This window comes from Fundulus heteroclitus, chromosome 22, assembly GCF_011125445.2.
Source record: "Fundulus heteroclitus isolate FHET01 chromosome 22, MU-UCD_Fhet_4.1, whole genome shotgun sequence".
In the NCBI taxonomy this organism is placed as follows: Eukaryota; Metazoa; Chordata; class Actinopteri; order Cyprinodontiformes; family Fundulidae; genus Fundulus; species Fundulus heteroclitus.
In genome coordinates, this window is record NC_046382.1 from 34,960,156 (window position 1) to 34,979,629 (window position 19,474).

Genomic DNA, 19,474 nt, shown 5'->3' on the forward strand with positions numbered 1-19,474 from the left:
GGGTTGGTACATTTGAGCCGGATTTGTATAGCAAGGTATGTTTCTGTATAGTGTTGTTAAATCCGTGCCCCATGTGCCCTCTTTTAACTTTGAGCACCTGCCCCTCCAACGGTCTCTGCACGTCCCTGCCCGACAGACATTTAACAAACATCAACTGAAATGACATTTAACTTGCCAAACAGGTTTCTTTATAATGAGTAAAACAGAAACCTATGGCTTAAGTATCAGAGGCACTCAGATAAGCAGCCCAGCCTTTGTAAGATTACACAAAACACAAGAGGCAAGTTTATTTGCACAGCTCAGAGTGGCAAGACACTCATTCACTCACATGAAAGGAGTATAAGAAAAGAAAAACGCAGAGGAAAAATAACCTGCAGTGGCACGATAAATGCAGGGACTACAAGCTTGAAAGAGATGTTTCAGTTAGCTGTGGTGTTTAAACAGCATTGATTTGATTCTTAACATTAAGTCAAAAGTTTCTTTCAGGACTTTTTTGTTTATCGAATAAACATTTCCCCATATCTGTCTTTTCCCCTTCATCCTAGCACTGTTTCAGTACTAGGATGTTCAACTGTTTGACTACCATGACACTTATCGCCCAAAGTTACCCAATTTCCTTTTTTCCCCCCAGCCTTGAAAGACAGTTGTGTGAGTCATTCTTTTTTCCATTGCACGACAGCATTCCTGTTGTGGTTAAGAACGGAAAAAGCTCACCTCCAGGGTTGGTAGCAAAATAATGCTTATTAATTAAACTTAACTTTGCTTTGTTTCTTCAGCCTTCTTAAATATAGAAATAGGATCAAGGATAAAGTGGTGAGTAGCTGCTAAGACTTGATAAAACCTAGATTTGTTTTCTTTAAAAGTAAAAAAAAAAAAAAAAAAAAACTAACCGTTGCAGTTGTAATTTTGTCTTACAGTAAAGAAAGTCTTAACTTTGGCTAAACCAGCCAACACTGCCGCTTAAAGACGCACACTGCACAGTATGTCTCTTCACAAAGAGAATTTATTGAACACTTTATCCCAAAAACAAAACAAAAGAAAAACACACTGCAAAAACAATCAGTCTATATAAACAAAGTTGATGCGGGACATATAAAGCAAATACCAGACTTGAAACAGTGCATTTGTTAGCCTTTAAAAGCAACGGTGTGTACCTGGCAAAACAAACGGCAACACCCGATGGTCACTCATGCAGAGGAGAAAAATACCACACTTAAACACTAAACGAAACTTTTACATGCTGAAGAAATTACAGCCAACTTTAGATGGGATCCCAGCCTGCTGGAAAAAAAAAAAACATTTTACATTTTCAGTATTTTTCAGTTTTTACAGTGTGTTTTGCTTTTTTACTGCCGTTAATAAACCATAATAGCTCAGATTTTTTTTTACTGTGTAAAATAATGTGCATAAACAGATAAATCGTGTGCGACGTGCCACAGCAGGAGGGAGAAACTAAACGTTGCCAATAGGCCGTAAAGAGATGCGCTACCTGCGTAGGTCTCTGTGTGAGGGAGGGCTAGCTTTGAAGTCACACCGTTGCCCAGAAATAGTTTCATTTTGGAGCAGCTGCAGTCTTTCTGGAGATGATTTCCATATAAAACGTGAGTTCATACTTACATCTACAGACATTAGTATCGCCAGCTTTGCCCTCTGTCTCTGCCGCCTCTCCCTCCACCGCCGCCTCCTCCTCCTCCGCCCTCCCATCCGCGTCCTCGAGGAGGACACATCTCTCTCTCCTTCTTGTGCTTCTCGTATCTCTCTGCCATCAGCACCAACTCTTCTGGGACGTCCTGAAACAACGTTCCTGTGTTATGTAAGCTGCTACATAACATTTCTACCAGCAGATACTACACCAATTGTCATCGCTAACGTTATCCCTTATGCAAGCTTACGAATATGACTGAAGATGTCACACCATAAGGAGAGGGTTATTACAAAGCAAGATTAGCCATGGCCTCCGATAACCTTTCATTGTTTGCTATAATAATTTATCGGTCAATGTTCTGCGCAACTGCAAACGTGCAACGATTTCCACCATGGGTCTGGATATTTTAAACCTGCTGTGAAAAGCATGTGCTTACTTGTCCTGCTCTCTCCAGGATAGAAATCAGCTCCGGGGCCATCCTCCAGTTGTCTCTTGTTAATAGAGTGATGGCAGCACCCGATCGTCTGGAACAAAGATGCATCCGCGTCACAAACTGACCCGGGGTAAGCCAGACGTTACCAAAGAGAGAAAAGCACAGAGCTCCTACCCTGCTCGGCCCGTGCGGCCCACTCGGTGGACGTACTCCTCTATGTTTCGTGGGAAGTCGTAGTTAAAAACATGCGTTATGTCATGGACGTCCAGGCCCCTGGAAGCCAGATCGGTGGCGACCAGGATGCGAACTCGACCTACAGAGGCGAACACAAACACCGATACTCCGTGCTTTTGGTCTGCATCTGGTGTTGGAAGGCCCACTGCTTGCCGACAGCAGAGCACCCTCCACCCCAGCCCCAAAGCCCTTTTTTCTTTCTAATGTATTGAACCTGGGGTGTTAGGGAGGAGGGGAGAGGAGCCCCCAACCATCCACACCACCACAGGGGAGATTCCAGGTAGGAGCTGCAGCAAATATCCCCGTCAATGCCAGAGAGAGAGAGAGAGCTGCAAGGTGCATCTGGGTAAATCAGAGTCTGCTGAATAAAAGTTTATCGGTTCCATTTAATGTCGTCAGAACGGTGAGGTTTTTACATTTGTGTATAAATAAGTGTTCAGGATCAGTTTTAGTTTCCCAACCCTACAAACTGCTGAAGGACCGCAGCAGACAGGTCAAGGATGGAGAAGTTTAAAGCAGTGTTTGGTTATAAAATATTAAAAGCTTGGCTTCTAGCACTATTCAATCTATCATCCAACAATAGAAAGAGTGAAACAACGTTCAAAATCAAATATTTCTCTCATAGCTACATAGACCATGATACTTTGCGCTGCGTCGCGCTGCGTCGACCAACCGTTCTTAAGCCAATAGGATTGCACGCGGATTGCACGCTGTGTCCACACAAGCTCACAGCCAGCCAGCATGACCGACAGCGATATTTGTAAGGAAGAAAACAACAACCCCGAAGTTGAGATTGTGCCAGCCCCTGCAGCTTTTAAGTCGGATGTCTGGAAACATTTTGGTTTCGGCGTTTCAAAAAACGCCAAAGGAGAGAAGGTGGTGGTGGACAGACAATGGACTATATGCAAGCACTGCCACAGTAAACTGCGATACAACACGGGAAACACCGCTATGCCCGCTACCTCGGTGCCCAGTGAAAGGGTATTTTCAACAGCAGGGGATATTGTAAATGCCCAGAGGTCTCTTCTTCTCCCGTGCAATGTAGATCTTTTGATCTTTCTAAAGAAAAACTTGAACATTAGCTAAAGGGACAGTGTTTTTCAGAAGGCTTTTTGCCAGACTGTTAGCTTTCTTTTCTCCTCCTAAACTTATCTAGAGCTGAGAAGCAGTCACAACACGCAGGCCTTTCAGGGCGTGTTCACACCAAGAAGGATCTTTGGTACGCTTGACCAAAGCAGACGTCATATGTTTGTTTAGCGAGGTTCGTATTCACATTGAACTTCTTGCAGGTGAACCATAACATGTGACGATCATTGCTCCCATTAGACAGTAACAACCAGGGTGAGGCGTAGCAGAGTCCTGCAAATGGAAGCAAATTATTATGGAGTGCTGCTCCTCTTTTTTGCATCTTTGTGCTGTTACACTGCCAAAAGGGAACTAAAAGTAAGTGAAACTTTCTTGAAATTACTATAGTTGTCCTTGATTTGATCAAATATACTGATCTGCCAAAGGAATAAGATTTTTGCACTTAAAATGGGAACAACCCATCTCCATCAGCTTAGTTGATGTGCAGTATAGCTAATTCTCTTAATTTAGGGGTCAGAATACTCATTCCATTGGCAAATAATCGTATTTACTTCCTCAAATAAAGGACAAATACTTACTTTTAGTTCCCTTTTTGCAGAGTATTACAGCGGCTTATTCATTGGGAGTGGTAAAAGCAGCGTCTTTAATGCAGGTTTCCAGACATTTTAGCTGTAAATTTAAAGAGTTGAAGAATGCGTCCTGCAAGCTGGACGAGTCCCACAACATGCTAGAAGCAGTGTTGCTAAGCAACCGGTACTATGCTTGCTGCTACGGTGGCCTGTTAAGTCCAGAGAGACATATTATGAGTATTTCGTATTTATACCAAAAGCGAATGGCACCAGAGGCAGTTTGGTCAGGACCAGGGTTCACTTGAGTGTCTTCACACCTGCTGAAAAGGTCCAGACCAAGGGGGAAATTAAGGTTTAAATCGGACCAAACATGGCAGGTGTGAATACACCCTAAGACTGTAGAAAGCCAGTTTAGAAGCATCATTTGAGGGCTGGTCCTCTTTAACAGGACCTGGGATGCTAGAGTTCATGTAATCATGATCCAGTGGAGAAAAAAGGCTCCAAAGACTTGATGCTAGGGCAGAAAATCACCCTTCAGCATGATTTCACTAAAGAGAGCCAGAGCTACAAAGAGATTGCTTAGATAATTATTTTCCCATTTGCAGGACCTCACAACAACAAACCTGTGCTTCTTCATCACATACAACTCCAATAAAATAGACTGAAGTTTGTGAAACCTAAAGACGTGTGAATACTTTTGCATGGAACAGCATGCAAGGATACCACTAAAGAACTTCCCAAACATCTAGCTGCATCTGTCCTTTCAATTCAGATGTCTAAAAACCCGTCAGAAATTAATTTGCTTGGTAACGCACTCTCCTTGAAGTCGCTGAGGGCCTCTTCACGGACGCTCTGCTCGCGGTCCCCATGGAGGCACTGCACGGCGATTCCTTGCAGGCACAGGTCACTCGTCAGGTCATCGGCGCTGATTTGGCAGAAACAAAAACCCAGTTGGTGCAAGTGGTGCTTCTCTAAGTTTTCCACAACAGCTGCGGGTCCATTTTTAAAAGCAGTGCTCATCTCCTCACTCACACAATCTTCTTGCCCACAAAGACCAAGACTTTGTCCTGGGGCTTCATGTTCCTGATGAAGTCGTAAACGTACATCTTTTTCTCCTCCTCCTGAACAATCAGCAGTGACTGCTGCACTGTGTTCACTGCCTGATGCACAGATGGACAAACACAAAGCGTGAATAACGGCTGAACAAAAGCTATATTTAGCATGAAATGAGGATAAGAAAAAAAAAAAAAAGTGAAACACAACATGAAGCTTTCACTTCCTCTTACAGCCAGGTCCAGAGTCCCCACGTAAACCATCATAGGATTCTTTAGGTAGGATTTGGACAATCTCCTTACACCTGTGGGCCAGGTGGCACTGAAACAGGAGACAATAACAGATGTCCGGTGAGTAGATTACTATATAGAAGTCAGTTTGCTGCTGGTCACCTTTGAAAGGATCCCCACAGTTTCAATCTAACGTTCTTACGACATTAACAGGGGAGTTCTTTTAATTCATTTCTGAATAATGCTAAAACTGAATAATGTAAAAAATTAAAAGCCCTAAAGGTAGAAACATTTTAAAATGTCTCCTTTCTTCAGCGATGTCTGATGTGTTTGCATATTTCTTTCTGGGGTTAATGTCCCTGTGGTGATAAACCCTGGTTATACCTGGTCATGACAGTCTGCCGGTCCGGACGGATGTCCAGCAGAATCTTCAGGATCTGAGGTTCGAAGCCCATATCCAGCATGCGGTCAGCCTCGTCCAGCACCTTTGCCCAACAATCAGACCAGTTTAGTATCAAAACTTTTCCAAAAACGCGAAACGTGAAAGAAAATTAATAAAAATTTTAAGTGTGAGAGGATTTTAAAAAAATGCACAATCATAGTAAAAAGTATGAAATCTAAACGTTCATACTAACCAGGTAGGTGATGGAGCGAAGGTTGATGAGCTCGTTCATCTGTAAATCGTGGAGTCGGCCTGGCGTGGCGATCACGATGTCCACGCCGCTCTTCACCAGGTTGATCTGGCCTCTCCTGTCACCCCCTCCATAGATGCAGATGCTAAAGGACGGGACAGAGTTACGGCTCCCTCAGATCCCAAAGTCAATGCCTCTGATCTCGCCCGTTCTCGCTGATTACCTTTTATATCCTTTATAACTGTACTTGCTGCACTCTGCTTCGATCTGCAGAGCTAGTTCTCTGGTAGGAGTCAGCACCAACATGCCTGGACCATCCCTCTCATCTCTGCGTCTAATATTAAAAAGAAAACAGAGGAGTTTTGGTGCGCAGACGAACAATCTAGAATAAAATAAGGAGAAAAAACCAAGTCCTGAACTCACACAGGCTGCCCATCCATGTGGATGAATCCTGGCAGCAGGTAGGCCAGAGTTTTCCCTGTTCCTGTCTGAGCAATCGCTATCAGGTCGTCTCCACTCATTAACACTGGCCATGCCTGAGACTGGTGAAAAGATGAAGAAGTCATTAAGTAGGACATTCGTACAGGCTGCTTGAGTCGGGCTCATGAAAAGATCAGAGTCTGATCATGGCAGCATGTGAGAACAACACCATAAAATCCAGAATTTCCCCATTGCGGGACAATAAAGGAACTCTAATTCTTAATATCTTAAGACTACTTCTTCATTTAACCGCTTGAAGTAAACAGCTATAAATAGACACGCAGGAGACGTCACCCTGTGAACCAGTGAGGTAGCTTCAAACTGTAAGATGGCACTATACATGTGGCTGCGCAGCTAAACATTGTTTTAATATCCCGCTAAATTTCACCAAGCCTCTTACTGCGAAATGAAAGTAAGAGTGTTGATGATGCAGTTTCATTTCCCTCTGCAGCATATTAGCTTGAATACTTGCCAAGATATTTGTGTACTGAGCAAAGGTTTAATGAACAGGTAAACGGCAGCAGCCTACAGGTTTTACTGCGAACACGTCAGATCTTGTCGTAGAGTCCCAGAGATCATCAAACAATGAAAACAAAGAGGTAACAGAAAAAAAAAAGCAGAGCGCCTAAAAAGAGCAGCTTCAGCACATCAGAATAAAGGAAGTTTAGAAGCTGGAAATGTGCAATGGTTCACTGACAGGAAACGGATTCTGCTGCGATTCCTAAAGGCCAATTAAATCTTTAAAAGCTGAAAATCAACAATGGAGTTACACTGTTTCACGATGGTCGTTACCATTTCCACATAAAGAACTAAAAATAAAGTTTGTTCTCTCAGGTCTCAACATACTTTCATTTCTTCTCCTGAGGGGGACTGCACATCTGGATTTTACAAACGGGGCCAAAACACATAAGGATTCCCATCAATGATTCGCCCTGTGGGTATTTCCATACCCAAATCGCTTCAGGGGATTTACATACAGCAGAGTGGCCACAAAGTGCAGCGCGACCCAACGCTGCGTCTGAGCCTAGCCTAAAGCTGCTTCAAAGATGATTTGCATAATGTTTACCTGGTGAGAGCCAGCGTGGTGGAGGGGGAGCACAGAAACAGCATGACCCGCTACAGAGAGGTCAGAGCCGGTGTGATAATTGGAGTAAACAGGAGCTATTGCTGGTCTAGTTGATTACGCTCGTCAGTTTAATTTATCCTTTGTAAACAGAAAAAGGACCAGCTAAACTTTGGTTTTGGAACTGCAGAGTGTAAAAATAAAATCAGCAGGCTGGATTGTATGGAAGGACAGCTGAGACGTTCGTCTTATCCTGCAGATGGAAGAACGGGTCCAACAGGACTGGAGTGACTAAGAGTACAATTTCAATACTGCACTATATATAAATACCACATTACAACAAATCGCTGATGTTTCGTAATACTTTCAGATAACATTGCCCAGTCCTACTTTCATGTTGTTGCAAAACATAGGATTTGTGGTAAGAGTAAAGCTCTGTGCTGGCATTTTTTAAATCAAACTTGGCTCTGGGCTCGGACAATACCTGTATGGGGGTTGGTTTGACAAAACCAACACGCTCAATATTTTCCATAATCTCTGGGTAAGCGCTGAATGCCTCCAGAAATGTACGACAGGGACGAGGTATGGAGCGCTTTTCTCCATCCTCCTTTAAGTCATCTACAAATATGTTGTTATTCTCCTTCCTGTTAAAAAAAAAGAAAAAAATCATTTCAAATTGCACATTGTAAACCAGAATGGGATTGTTTTTATATCACTTGATCAGAAAACAACACTGACTAAAGTCAAATAGCTTTGGTCATATCAGAGGAATGTCCCACAGTGTTCTGATCACATAAAGCCCTGTGGTTACACACCCTTACATTGCCAAACATGTGACTTTGTAAAGTGCCTGGAGATGACACGAGTTGTGAAAGATGTTAATTAAATAAAGGTGAATAGAGTTGAAGGTTTTGCTACGATGAAAGTACCGGACATTAGTGGCTGGCTGGGAAAAAAAAAAAAAAAACCCAGAACAGCCGGGCTGCTAGATGTGCAGGAACCCAGCCCTCCGGCGGTTTCTGTTACAGTCATACGTTTACGAGGTCTGGCTCTGGTTTAGGCCACAGAAAGTAAACAGTTAAAGATGATCAAACGGCCCGTGTGGTTGCCAGCCTTTGTAGACTTCAGCGGAAAACAATCATCTTTAAGACTTCCACTAACTTTCCTTAAAATCTTAGCACATTAAAAACAACAGTATTAGTTTTAATCACTTAAGGAATTTTTTTACACAAACAGTTCAGGCCTGTAAAAAAAGAAAACACAATCTAGGTTAAAATTGTTTTATTTCAGTATCCAAGGATAAAAGGGGATATTTACCCACATAAAAAGATAACGTATGATGTAAAAAACAAAGAGGGTAAAATAAAATTACCTCCATTCAATGACTTCCTCGGGTGTGAGCCTGGACACACTCGCTGCTTCAGTGTAAAAGTTCTTCTTCAGTGGTGGGAGGTCTGGGAAACGTTTTAAAAAGATAAAAAAAGATTTCAAAAAAGGTGTGTTATGTTTCTTTGGTTTCATTTTTTACAATAAGGTGCATAATGGCGTAGCAATTCAGCAACACTTTCCAATATTGTCGAAACTTTGCGTGACTCAGCTCTCCCACCTTTCCATTTCAGCTCCTCGTACTTCTTTCTGTTTTGTCGGATGTCGTTCCAGTCGATGGATGGAGGGGCTGGAGCATCGCTTGGAGCCCGCGGCACGTCCTTTGCCCACACGGAGCCGTTCCTGCTCATGGCTCCTTTATCCGCCCCTCCTCTGAACCTTTCCCCGTCACTGCACTGCCCTCTGCCTGGACCTCAGAAACACATGCAGGTACAACTTGAAGAAAACTTACAAACAGCTGTGGAAAAAGGAGACTCAATGTTCAAACAGAGGTGGATTAAAAAAAAAAATCTGTTGCCCACTGAAAGATTTCTTCCGTTTTGTTGAGCTTAAATGTTTTAGATTGATTATTTTTAGTATTGCAGACAACTAGAATAAATAAAAAAGGCAGTTTAGGAAAGATTTCATTTATTAAAAAGAGGAAAACCGTCTGGCCCACCAATTCCCACCGAATATAAAGTAACCAACACCGTCCCTGAAAAGAGCACAAAGGCGGCTGGCCTATAGATTTTTTTTTTACTCCTGGCAGGTGGCGCCTGGTTAAATCCAGGACCTGTTGCATTAGCTGATGACTCGGTCATCCCTGATCCACATATTAGCATTCGTCCAGCCAACTATTATGTAAAACAAAGTAAATCCAACATGCCAGCCTATGCAATGACAGCCTGTATATGACAGCTGATAAATTATTAGCATTAAAAACTGGAAACGGAGAGAGAAGGGCAGAATGTAGTGTGTGGTTTACGATGAGTTGTGCAGCACAATTTGCACTATTTAAGCACCGTAGCCATTGACATATTTATCAGTAAACAGACCAACCGCTGATAACCTAGCGCCTGCCACAACTGTTGATAGGCTATTTCAGCACCATGGTCAGTGTCACAATTTTTGCCAAAAATGCCCTCAAAACCAGGTCAAATAAGGGTTCAAATGTAAAGTAGACTTAACCAACGGGGTTGGAAACAAAGGACAGTATTGTGGCCTCATATCTTATAGCACCATCTTCCTCTCCTCCATCTTCGCAAGCCACCTGAAGCCACTTCTTGTCAATGACAATGTGTCTATGGATAGCAAAGTGAGGGTTGAGAGTCAGGCCTCGCTCGCCCGGAGATGTTTTTTAATTCATTTCAGGTGGTTGAAACAGCGTTCCGCATTTTCACTGGTGACTGGAAGTGTTATTTTGTATCGTAAATATGATACAAAATACAGATGTAAGGACATGCCCTTTCCACATCGTTGGAGGTTATGAGTGGGAGATCAGCTTCTGTGGTGTTGAGCGTTAGTTCTTCCCTCGAGAATTTCTTCTAGAAATTCAGCCAATACCCGCCCAGCTGTGGACGTCTCCCGCATAGAAGTTGGGGTTTTTGGGGTTCAGCACAGAGAAAGGTTTTGCCATTTGGTGAAAATCTGCAAAGCGTTTATCGAACTGTTGCAGAAGAATGTCTGTGATGTACAAATAAAATTCCACTTTGAAACGCGTTTTGGGATCCGGGATCCCTTCGTCTTCTGCCATCTCATCATAAAGTCGTTTTTGTTTCCCCTCAGTAAACTCTGTGGAAGAGTTGCACCTTCTAGACATGTCTTTGCCTGTTTCAAGCTGGTGATCTGCCCCGTGTGATCTACTTTCAGTAGTTATTGCCAGTTATTGTAAACGTAAGCTGCAGAAAATACGGGCAAAGTGTTATGTATGATATGTATTGTATTTTATCCTGCTATGCTGTTTTACTGTCTTTAAAACTGTTTGCTTTTAATGGCCCATCAGGGGATGTGCATTGCAAATTAGTGAAGGCAATTAATGTTACTGCTCAGTATTTGTTAATATCCAATACATGTTCCCATGTGAATTAACCAGCAAGAAAAAAACAACCGGCATCGAGAATTTTTGATGATTGGCGATAACTCCATTAAATAGACATGTGTGCATTTTGGCAGAACGGTTTTCATTCAGCCACACTGGAGGATTCTTGAACTTGAATGTCATTTTTAAAGTATTTCAACTTCATTTAAGTCCAGACTTTGACTAGGCCACTCCAAAACTTTTTTTTTTTTAGATCAGTCAGAGATCGGACTTGTGTGCTTCTCATAATGGCTGCATCCTGCAGAACCCATTGTGCTTAAGCTTAACATGACAAATTGAAAAGGCCTGAGTTTGTTGGGGTCACTTAATATATGAAAATAAATCACTGTTAAATGTTGTATTTAGTCAGGTTATCTTGCCTGATATTAAAACTAATTGTATGATCTGAAACATTAAGTGCCTTCTATTCTGACTACCCTTTCTAGTTTATAAACAATTAATAAAAAATTGCTATACACATAATATGAAGCAAAAATCTTCAATGTAATAAATTGTTCATTTTCCTTTGACATTAAGCTTATAGAACTATGTGTAAATAAATTTTTTATTTTATTTTAAGGCGCAGTAAATTTTACAAATAGATTCCTTGCTGTTGTGGAGCATAAAGTCAAATGCGACTTTCAGTTTCTAAATGAAGCAACAATCTGATAGAGATTGTCCGCCGCCCCGCTCACACCTCCAGCATCGGTACTTTCCGCGTAGCCTCACCATTGTTATGAAACCTCACAAATCAGAAGCTTCAACAACACATGCCCCGTCAGATTCAAACCAAAACAATAGTTGGGTGCTGTCTGATTGACATTTTGTAGATTTAAAAAGCATAAAAGATGAGGAGACAATCTTCAGCGGAAAACAAGATTTTAAAAATTGTACAGTAAGATGGCACATCTTAGTTAAATTATAATATAGATCAAATATTAAGCTATTACCAGGATATTACCAGCAGGGGGAGTTTAATTGTTAATTGTTCTTTTCAAAGAAGCTTGAGTTATGCCCTTTAAAGTCTGAGGTCTAATAAGTTATTTAACAACCCTCCAAAAACACATAAAAACGGATGCTATGTAAAAAGTCTTTTTGAAAAGATAACACTTTTTTAACCTGATCAGTCAAACTTGTTATTACTGTAACTATTTAGTAGTTACGAAGATTAATTACACAGCAATGTCATGTTTCTCTTGTCAGGATTTTTTGTTTTTATTTAACTGTAAATGGAGGTCTAGAGATACGGACTGGTGTAAAATGAGGCATGAGATACCTTTTACTGGTTCAAATGCGATACAAACAGCAACAAAACTGACCGATACTGGTGGGTTTGGAGAGCTTTTTTCTGTAGATATCTCCATTCACTTTCTAAAGTGGCCATTAATTAGTCAAAATAGGTGTCCATTAAAAAAAGAAAACAAATTTGAAGATTTTGCTCAATAATGTTAAGAATGCCCGCCCCCCCCCCCCCCCCTTTCTTCAATGTCTTCGGTGAACGGCAGCTGGAAACTACGAACATTCGCCAAAGCTAACGTAGTCGTTTCGTCAGTTTGTTCCGTTTCAGCGCTCCTGATACAGAATATGAAATGAGTCCCGCACCGGCGTCTCGTTCACATATGGATTCCTGAGCAAGCCACAGTTTGGCTCTTCACAGATCTGTTAAGATATGTCCAGCTCAAATTTTAAGCAGAAAACATCCCATTTTTAAACAATAATTAAAAGTATTGAGGGGTTATTTCATAAATTCAACAAGCATATTTAACAAACAAACGAAAATCACTCATATCTCCCAAATTGAAGGTTTTTCACTTTTTTTTTTTTCAGCTTGTGCTCTGCCGCCTTGTTCATAGTTTTGCTGTAGTGAGTCACAAATACTGAACGTCCTGTCAGCTAAGACCAGAGCATCTCATCCATACATCCATTGTCTATGCCTGCTTAACTGTGCAGATCACAGGAGGCTGGTGCCCATCCCCAGCGGCCGTTGAGCCAGAGGCAGGGTAAACCCCGGACAGGTTGCTAGTCCATCACATGACCAGAACATTTGTTAAGACCATCAAGTGAGCATTTTGTCTATAGAAAATACACTACATTTTGGAAATTACAAAAACCTTTTAACAATTAACATTTAATCCTGTTTTAGGGGTCATGGATGTCGGGCATTTCTCTTTAATTATATAGGAGAACCGCAAGAACTGGTAAGGCCTGATGGCATTTCCCCCTTCTGTGTGTAAGCCTGCATGACCAACAAGCCCCAATCTTCACTCAGATCTTAAAGTCTCTGGAGCTGTGGGTGGTTCCCTCCTGCTTCAAAACACTCCCATCACCCCGGTCCCCAATAAACCATCCATGAGGTTAAATGACTACAGACAGATAAGGGACTATGGCAGATGACGGGGTCACGGAGTGAAGGTGTTGCTTATAGATAAACCCGATGAAGACAGCTCGGGTTTCCCGGATGGCCGGACAGGCTGAGCCCAAACTAGGATGGCAACGACTGCAATACCAATCATTTTGGAAGATTACGACGCCCCAGGAGCTTCATTTTAACCTGCTCCACTTGAGAAACTCAGCGTAGAACAGCTGAAACGTTGGTTGAAATATACACGCACCCTCCGCAGATACAGATACACGCACACACAATCTTGTGAGAGAAACGTGTGACTTGCTCCATGAAAACAAGCCCAAAAAAGCGCAAGAGGCAAACCACCACACTGTAATAGAGAGGCCACTTCTAACCAAATAATCATAGCCTACCTGCAGATGCTGCAGTCTCTGGTATTAGGTCTGGACAAGAGTTGCCTCCTTGCCACTGATGATATGTAGAGAGCACATTTAGGTGTCTTTGGTCAGATTCCACAGAAAAGTCGTCTCACTTACAAGCTTGTATCAAACACTGACATGTCTTGGCAATCCTCCAGGGTTTTGGAAAATCAATGGAAAAAAAACAAAAAAAAAAAAACAACCATCCCTTCATATGGTTCCGATCATCATAATATTAGTCATTCCAGCAAGGCAGCAGTGTTTTGTTGTTGCCATATGTCTGTTGAGTCACTATTTGACTATTCAAGCTTACCACTCAACGTTTGTATGAATCCAATATGGCCGTGGCGCAAGCACACTGGGCTTTTCTAAATTTAGCAATTTGATGTAATTTTATGTCCCTTTCCATCCGTTGGAGACGCAAAGCTGCACTAGTCCTTGCCTGCTTCAATGCGACTTCCTTATGTAGGTCTAGCAATGTAAAGTGAGGAGTGTCATTTAGTGTTCGTATGTACAAATTGCAGGCTGCCGTCAAAATACGGGAAAAAGAGTCAAATACGGGACGTCCCGGCTGAAACGGGACAGTTGGCAGCCTTAGCATCACGGCCCGCACCGTTCTGCTGCGGTAGCTACATTACTGGGTAACAAAGTTACACTTTCACAATTCATTATATTTGCAAACCAAATGTCTGCAAAGTCAAATTCCTTCATTGTGCACAAAATCATTTTTATTTTTTTAATCATGGCCGACTAAACACAATTCTGATCAGTTTCCCTTGTTGCCTTCCATATTAAAACTACAACTAAAAGCAGCCCCATGTGACAGAAAATCAATTGAATGTACTGCCGGCCTGCCAGTACTATTGTACTATCATTATTATTGTAGAGTACACACATTAAGACCCCTTCAGAAACCACTAGTTATAAAGAGTCAAAGCAGACACTTTTAAAACAGTGTGACTGAAATGAGAAATGACTTTGTTTTTTTAATTGCCATATTTTAGTGAGAAAAGGTAGTGATAGCTGCAGCTTAAAGCCTCAATAGTTAGTAGTTCACTTGAAGGTGAAATTCTGTAGACATATGTACCGTAACTGAACTGAGAGGTGCCGCCGGAAACCAGGTCTTCAATCATTTCTTTGGCCTTTTGCTGTGCAGCAGATGATCCAAAGATGGCCACCTCTCCTTCATAATCTCCCCTGGTAATCTATAAGAGTCAAACAAAAAATTATTTCCATCCCCGAGACAAACATCCTAAAACCTGGTCTCAACATTGTCTCACTTTTCCATTTGAAATAAATGATTGAGGAACATAGAAATAAGTGTTACTGTCAGCAAGTGTGCTGTTCTGGATCTAATCAGCAGATTTACATTTACGTTACTGGCTCTACAGCCCCTTAAAATCTACCTTTTGTTTACAGTTAGGCCCAGAAATATTTGGACAGTGACACAAGTTTGGTTATTTTAGCTCTTTATGGAAACGTATTCAGGATACAATTATATAATCAATATGGGCTTAAAGTGCAGACTGTCAGCTGTAATTTAAGAGTATTCACATGCAAGTTGGAGCAATCGTTTAGGAATTACAGCTTTAATACATAGCTGCCTCTTTTTCAAGGGACCAAAAGTAATTGGACAATTGTCTCAGAAGACTGCAAAATAAATAACGCTGCATGGGCTCTTCCCTCGTTAACATGTCATCAATTAAGCAGTTAAAAGGTCTGGAGTTGATTCCAGGTGTGGAAGCTGTTGTTGTGAACACAACATGCGGTCATATAATCTCTCAATGGAGGTGAAACAGACCATCATGAGGCTGAAAAAAAGAAGAAAGCCATCAGAGAGATAGCAGAAATGTTAGGTGGATGAAGGCAGAATCCTTTCCGTGGTGAAGAATAACCTTCACAACATCCACTCAAGTGAAGCACACTCCCCAGGAAGTAGATGTATCAGTATCTAAGTCTAGCATAAAAAGAAGACCTTATGAGAGTAAATACAAATGATTCACCAGGAGGTGCAAACCAGAATTGACTTTGCCAAAAAAAGCACCTGAAGAAGTTGGCCCAGTTCTGGAACAGCAACCTGTACCAGAATGCTGGGAAGAAGAAAGTTTGGAGAAGATTTGGAACAGCTAATGAACCAAAGCACACCACACCACCTGTAAAACATTGTGAAGGCAGTGTGATGGCATGGGCATACATGGCCTCCAATGGCACTGGGTCACTTGTGTTTATTGATGATGTGACAAAAGACAGAAGCAAAGATCCGATCAGCGAGTGACTCAGCTGGTATGTAATACACAGCATTATAACTAGTGCAGTCTGCAACACTGTACAAATAAGTTATTGTCTGCTGTTAATGTTAACTTTAATATTATGAATGTTTAATGGATTTTAATTTCAAGCTCAGGGGCAGAGCTCTACAGGGGCAGTCAGGGCACAGGTTCTGCTCCACCCCTTTTATCAAAGTGAGAAATGTTTATCTCTTACACAGATGTTTTGCAGGTCATTTTAAAGACGAGTAGGGGAGGTTAGGGTTAAAGGTGAAGAGGAGAGGTGTGAAGGAGGACCAACTCTAAACTCCTTTTCATCTCGGTCCTACCATTTCTTGTGTCACGGACAAATAAATGAAGATGTGCCAGCGGTAACAGATACAGAAATCCAGAACCTGATTCAGGTAGTAAATTAAACTGAATCTAGTATTCTTTTCTCTTGAATGGTACCAACAACTGTTACTTTTTTAAGGTGGAATGTGCTGAAGGAGACACACTGACAGACCTTTCCGGTGCCATTGTAGTGTTGTGGCCACACTGGTCCACTTCACAGCGATCGCAAAAAGGCCATCATTGAGTATGTTAATGTTGCATTACACAAATCATTGTGATTTATAAAAAAAAAAAAAAATCATTACAACCTTTTCATTCCTTTTAATAGTTCCATCAGAGTGCATTCAGTGATAAGGCTTATACCAATGCTAGGTCAACTTGGGCAAGGACTCGCCATCTACGGTTTGGATGAGCTGCTGCCACAGTACCACCAGGTTTTTTTTTTATGTATAACTTCTATGGAGCTCTTTGAAGAAGGCTATGCATTAATCCAGTGCCTCGACCTGCTGCTCTGTCAGAGCTTTCTAATAGAACGATAAATGTTTTCATACAAACATGGAACAAACCTAGTTCACATATAGAATTAAAACATCACCTGTAAAGCTTCAAGGTGCATAGTCACCATTGCTCTCCGTTTCCCCCCCCCCCCTCCCTCCCCCTTCTACCTTCCTGTTTCCGTGTCCATTGAACAAAAATAGTCCCAGTATAAAATCTAAAAAAGCTTTTTGCATTTAGAAATCAAGCGGAGCACTATGGTGAAAGTAGTAAGGCTCCACTCGTGACAGTAGGATGTGTTGGGCCCTTTTTGGCATTAAGACAACTCTTATTGTCACAATGCCAGACTGGACACACAAAGAAGAAAAAAAATAGAATGGTATGGGGAAACGCTATATTCACATCATATTCTGTGGCTTCACTGACCTTATTCATTATTTCAGACAACACTCATCTTTGCAGTGAAACGAGTATAATGTTTATATCCGTCACATGGTATGTATATAAAAAATCTGGTTCAATGCTCAGGATGCAAGGTCAAACTGACTAGTTCATTTATTTCTATAAGAACATGATTGACTGGCACATCTTGCTGGGGATTTTTTTTTTTTTTTGTGAGCAGGAACAGGAGTGTGACCCTAGTAGATCTGAAGATGTGCACACACACAAAAAAAATGAAAAAGTAAATGTTGAAACCAATTTGCTTACAATAAACGACTCTTATACCACCCTAATGTTTAGAAACAATGTACAGACACTTGTTATGCAAGTATATATATATATATATATATATATATATATATATATATATATATATATATATATATATATATATATATATATATATATATATATATACACACACACACACACAAGCATGAACAGAGTCCATGCAGCGTTGACCTCAGCATGAAGGCTTCTGACTTGCCTTTATCCTCGCGCCGCTGCTCTCTTCAAGTTCCCGTATTTTCGCTCCCCCGCGCCCTGTGCACACAGTAAAACACCAAGAACCTGAACAAGCCACACTTCCAAATGCAAAAATTACAAATATTGAAAACTGTTTGGGCTACTGAACTCTTGGGCTTCCGTTTGAAACATTAGTTAAGTTAGCATCATTAGCTAACCAAGGCGAGCACTGCGTGAGTCAAACAGAATTGGGACATTAACTTTAGAAACGTACCGATTATCCTTCCAATGGACACGTTTTCTACTTTCAAAATAGATTGTTGGGAGCCGTCGGCCATTTCGTCCCCACTCCGCCGCTCTCGGGGGCCTCCGCCGCGGTCTGCGGGACCTCTTCGGTTCCTGAACTCCAAACCCTCCCAGCTGCGCTCACTTCTGGCATCTCTGGATTCTCCGGACCAGGTTCGACTTTTTGCACCGAAATGGACATTTCTATCTTCCGGACCGTCTTTCCTGACGCTTTTCCTTTCGGCATCAGTTGGTTTGTGTGCGGGTTTCGCAATAGCAACGCCGTCTCCATCGTACTCGTCCTCCCAGTCTGACATGTTCCACTTCGGAGCACACAAGACAGACTTGCTTTCACTTCCGGTCTGGACAGGAACCAGTTTCAAAGCGTGGCCAAATTTTAAATATTCGACGTAGACAACGTTTAGCGTTAACTCTTTATCGCCATTTGTATCACATTTGCCACATAAGTTTTAAGGGACTCTTTTTTTTTCAACGTGAGCAATATTTACCTCAACAATCTGTTGGATATAATTTGATACATGTATTCTGCACCCTACTGGATTATCATTGCACTGCAGGCAGTGGAACATCTTTTTTTTTCCTTTTCAAAATGTCTGTTCACGTGAGCTGGGTCACACGCGATTTGCAGGAACGTTTTTTCCAGTTTTAGAGAGGTTACGGTAAGAATAACAAACATTGTTATTCAGTTTTTTAGATTAATGCTTTATGTTTTGATACAATGCCTAATTATCCAAAAATAATAATATTTATATCACAGTTAAATCGTGTTAAAATGTGTGTATCATATTTGATACTGCAGGTATATAAGTTACTTTATCACTGAACAGTCATGCAACATTTTTGTAGAGTAATGTATGTCCTTCCTGCCTCAATTCAGTGTCATACTATTTTGTTTATTGAATAATTATTATTAAATGCCATTTCATATGCCTGTTACACATTAATATATGTTTGTTTATCAGTGTAGATCTATAACCTCATTGGTGAATCAGGCTGAGTTTCATCAAGCCTATATGGTACGACATTTTCCCCTCAGATGCAACACTTAAAGCGCACAGGGGTTCACGCTGCATCTTTACGCACGATCCAGCTGCTGATGTTTTTCTCTTTTCAGCTCCATGCACTTCTAGCCTGTTACAGTTTAGAACCATCATCATCACCTTTCACAGTGACAGGTCTCTCATCTTAGTCTCCATGCTGACCAGACAAATCTCCTCTCTGGCGCAGGGCGCTCTAGTGTGTAATTACACAAGCCGAAGGCTGAGTTTGAAGTTGTTCTCTGAGCGCGTTTTGTTTGTGGTCAGAGCGGACAGAATAATTACTTTCTGCTTCGCTTTTAGCCCAGTAATAGTCTTAAATCGGGAATAGGAAACATAGCACTTTTTATGCATTGCCACCCCAGATTTGATAAATATAGGCGCAGCTTTTTAATGGTCTGCGTCTCACTGGTTCCTAAGTGACGGTAGAAAAAAAATCACTTTTTTTGGTAACGTCTGATCACAATTTATAGTTAATGATACCGGGTAGAAACAGCTCC

The 19,474-nt window shown here is 41.5% G+C and overlaps 1 protein-coding gene across 2 annotated transcripts; it reads right to left on the reverse strand.

Moving 5' to 3' along the window:
• Positions 1-257: 257 nt before the first annotated feature.
• LOC105917626 (DEAD (Asp-Glu-Ala-Asp) box polypeptide 43) lies at positions 258-18,233 on the reverse strand. 2 transcript variants are annotated; one of them, XM_036126627.1, is made up of 17 exons: positions 17,906-18,233; positions 17,654-17,709; positions 14,718-14,835; positions 9,032-9,217; positions 8,798-8,879; positions 7,910-8,069; positions 6,306-6,424; positions 6,106-6,216; positions 5,886-6,027; positions 5,635-5,735; positions 5,254-5,341; positions 5,000-5,127; positions 4,783-4,892; positions 2,253-2,391; positions 2,082-2,169; positions 1,618-1,790; positions 258-1,278 (listed from the first exon to the last, which is right to left on the reverse strand). In XM_036126627.1, exons 1-16 carry the CDS (start codon positions 18,231-18,233, stop codon positions 1,629-1,631), a joined length of 2,118 nt encoding a protein of 705 aa, XP_035982520.1. In that variant the 3' UTR covers positions 258-1,278; positions 1,618-1,628. The 2 variants fall into 2 exon arrangements, with proteins under 2 accessions (XP_035982520.1, XP_035982519.1); XM_036126626.1 differs by having other exon boundaries at positions 258-1,281.
• Between the last annotated feature and the right edge of the window lie 1,241 nt (positions 18,234-19,474).

What these genes read in the sequence shown, in the direction of transcription:
- LOC105917626 (XM_036126627.1), bottom strand. Translation starts at nt 18,233, where the DNA reads ATGTCAGACTGGGAGGACGAGTACGATGGAGACGGCGTTGCTATTGCG. An exon ending in CACATGGATGGGCAGCCTGT is followed by an intron (nt 6,217 to 6,305) that starts GTGAGTTCAGGA and finishes TTTTAATATTAG; the next exon opens with ACGCAGAGATGAGAGGGATG. An exon ending in GGCCGCACGGGCCGAGCAGG is followed by an intron (nt 2,170 to 2,252) that starts GTAGGAGCTCTG and finishes TCTTTGTTCCAG; the next exon opens with ACGATCGGGTGCTGCCATCA.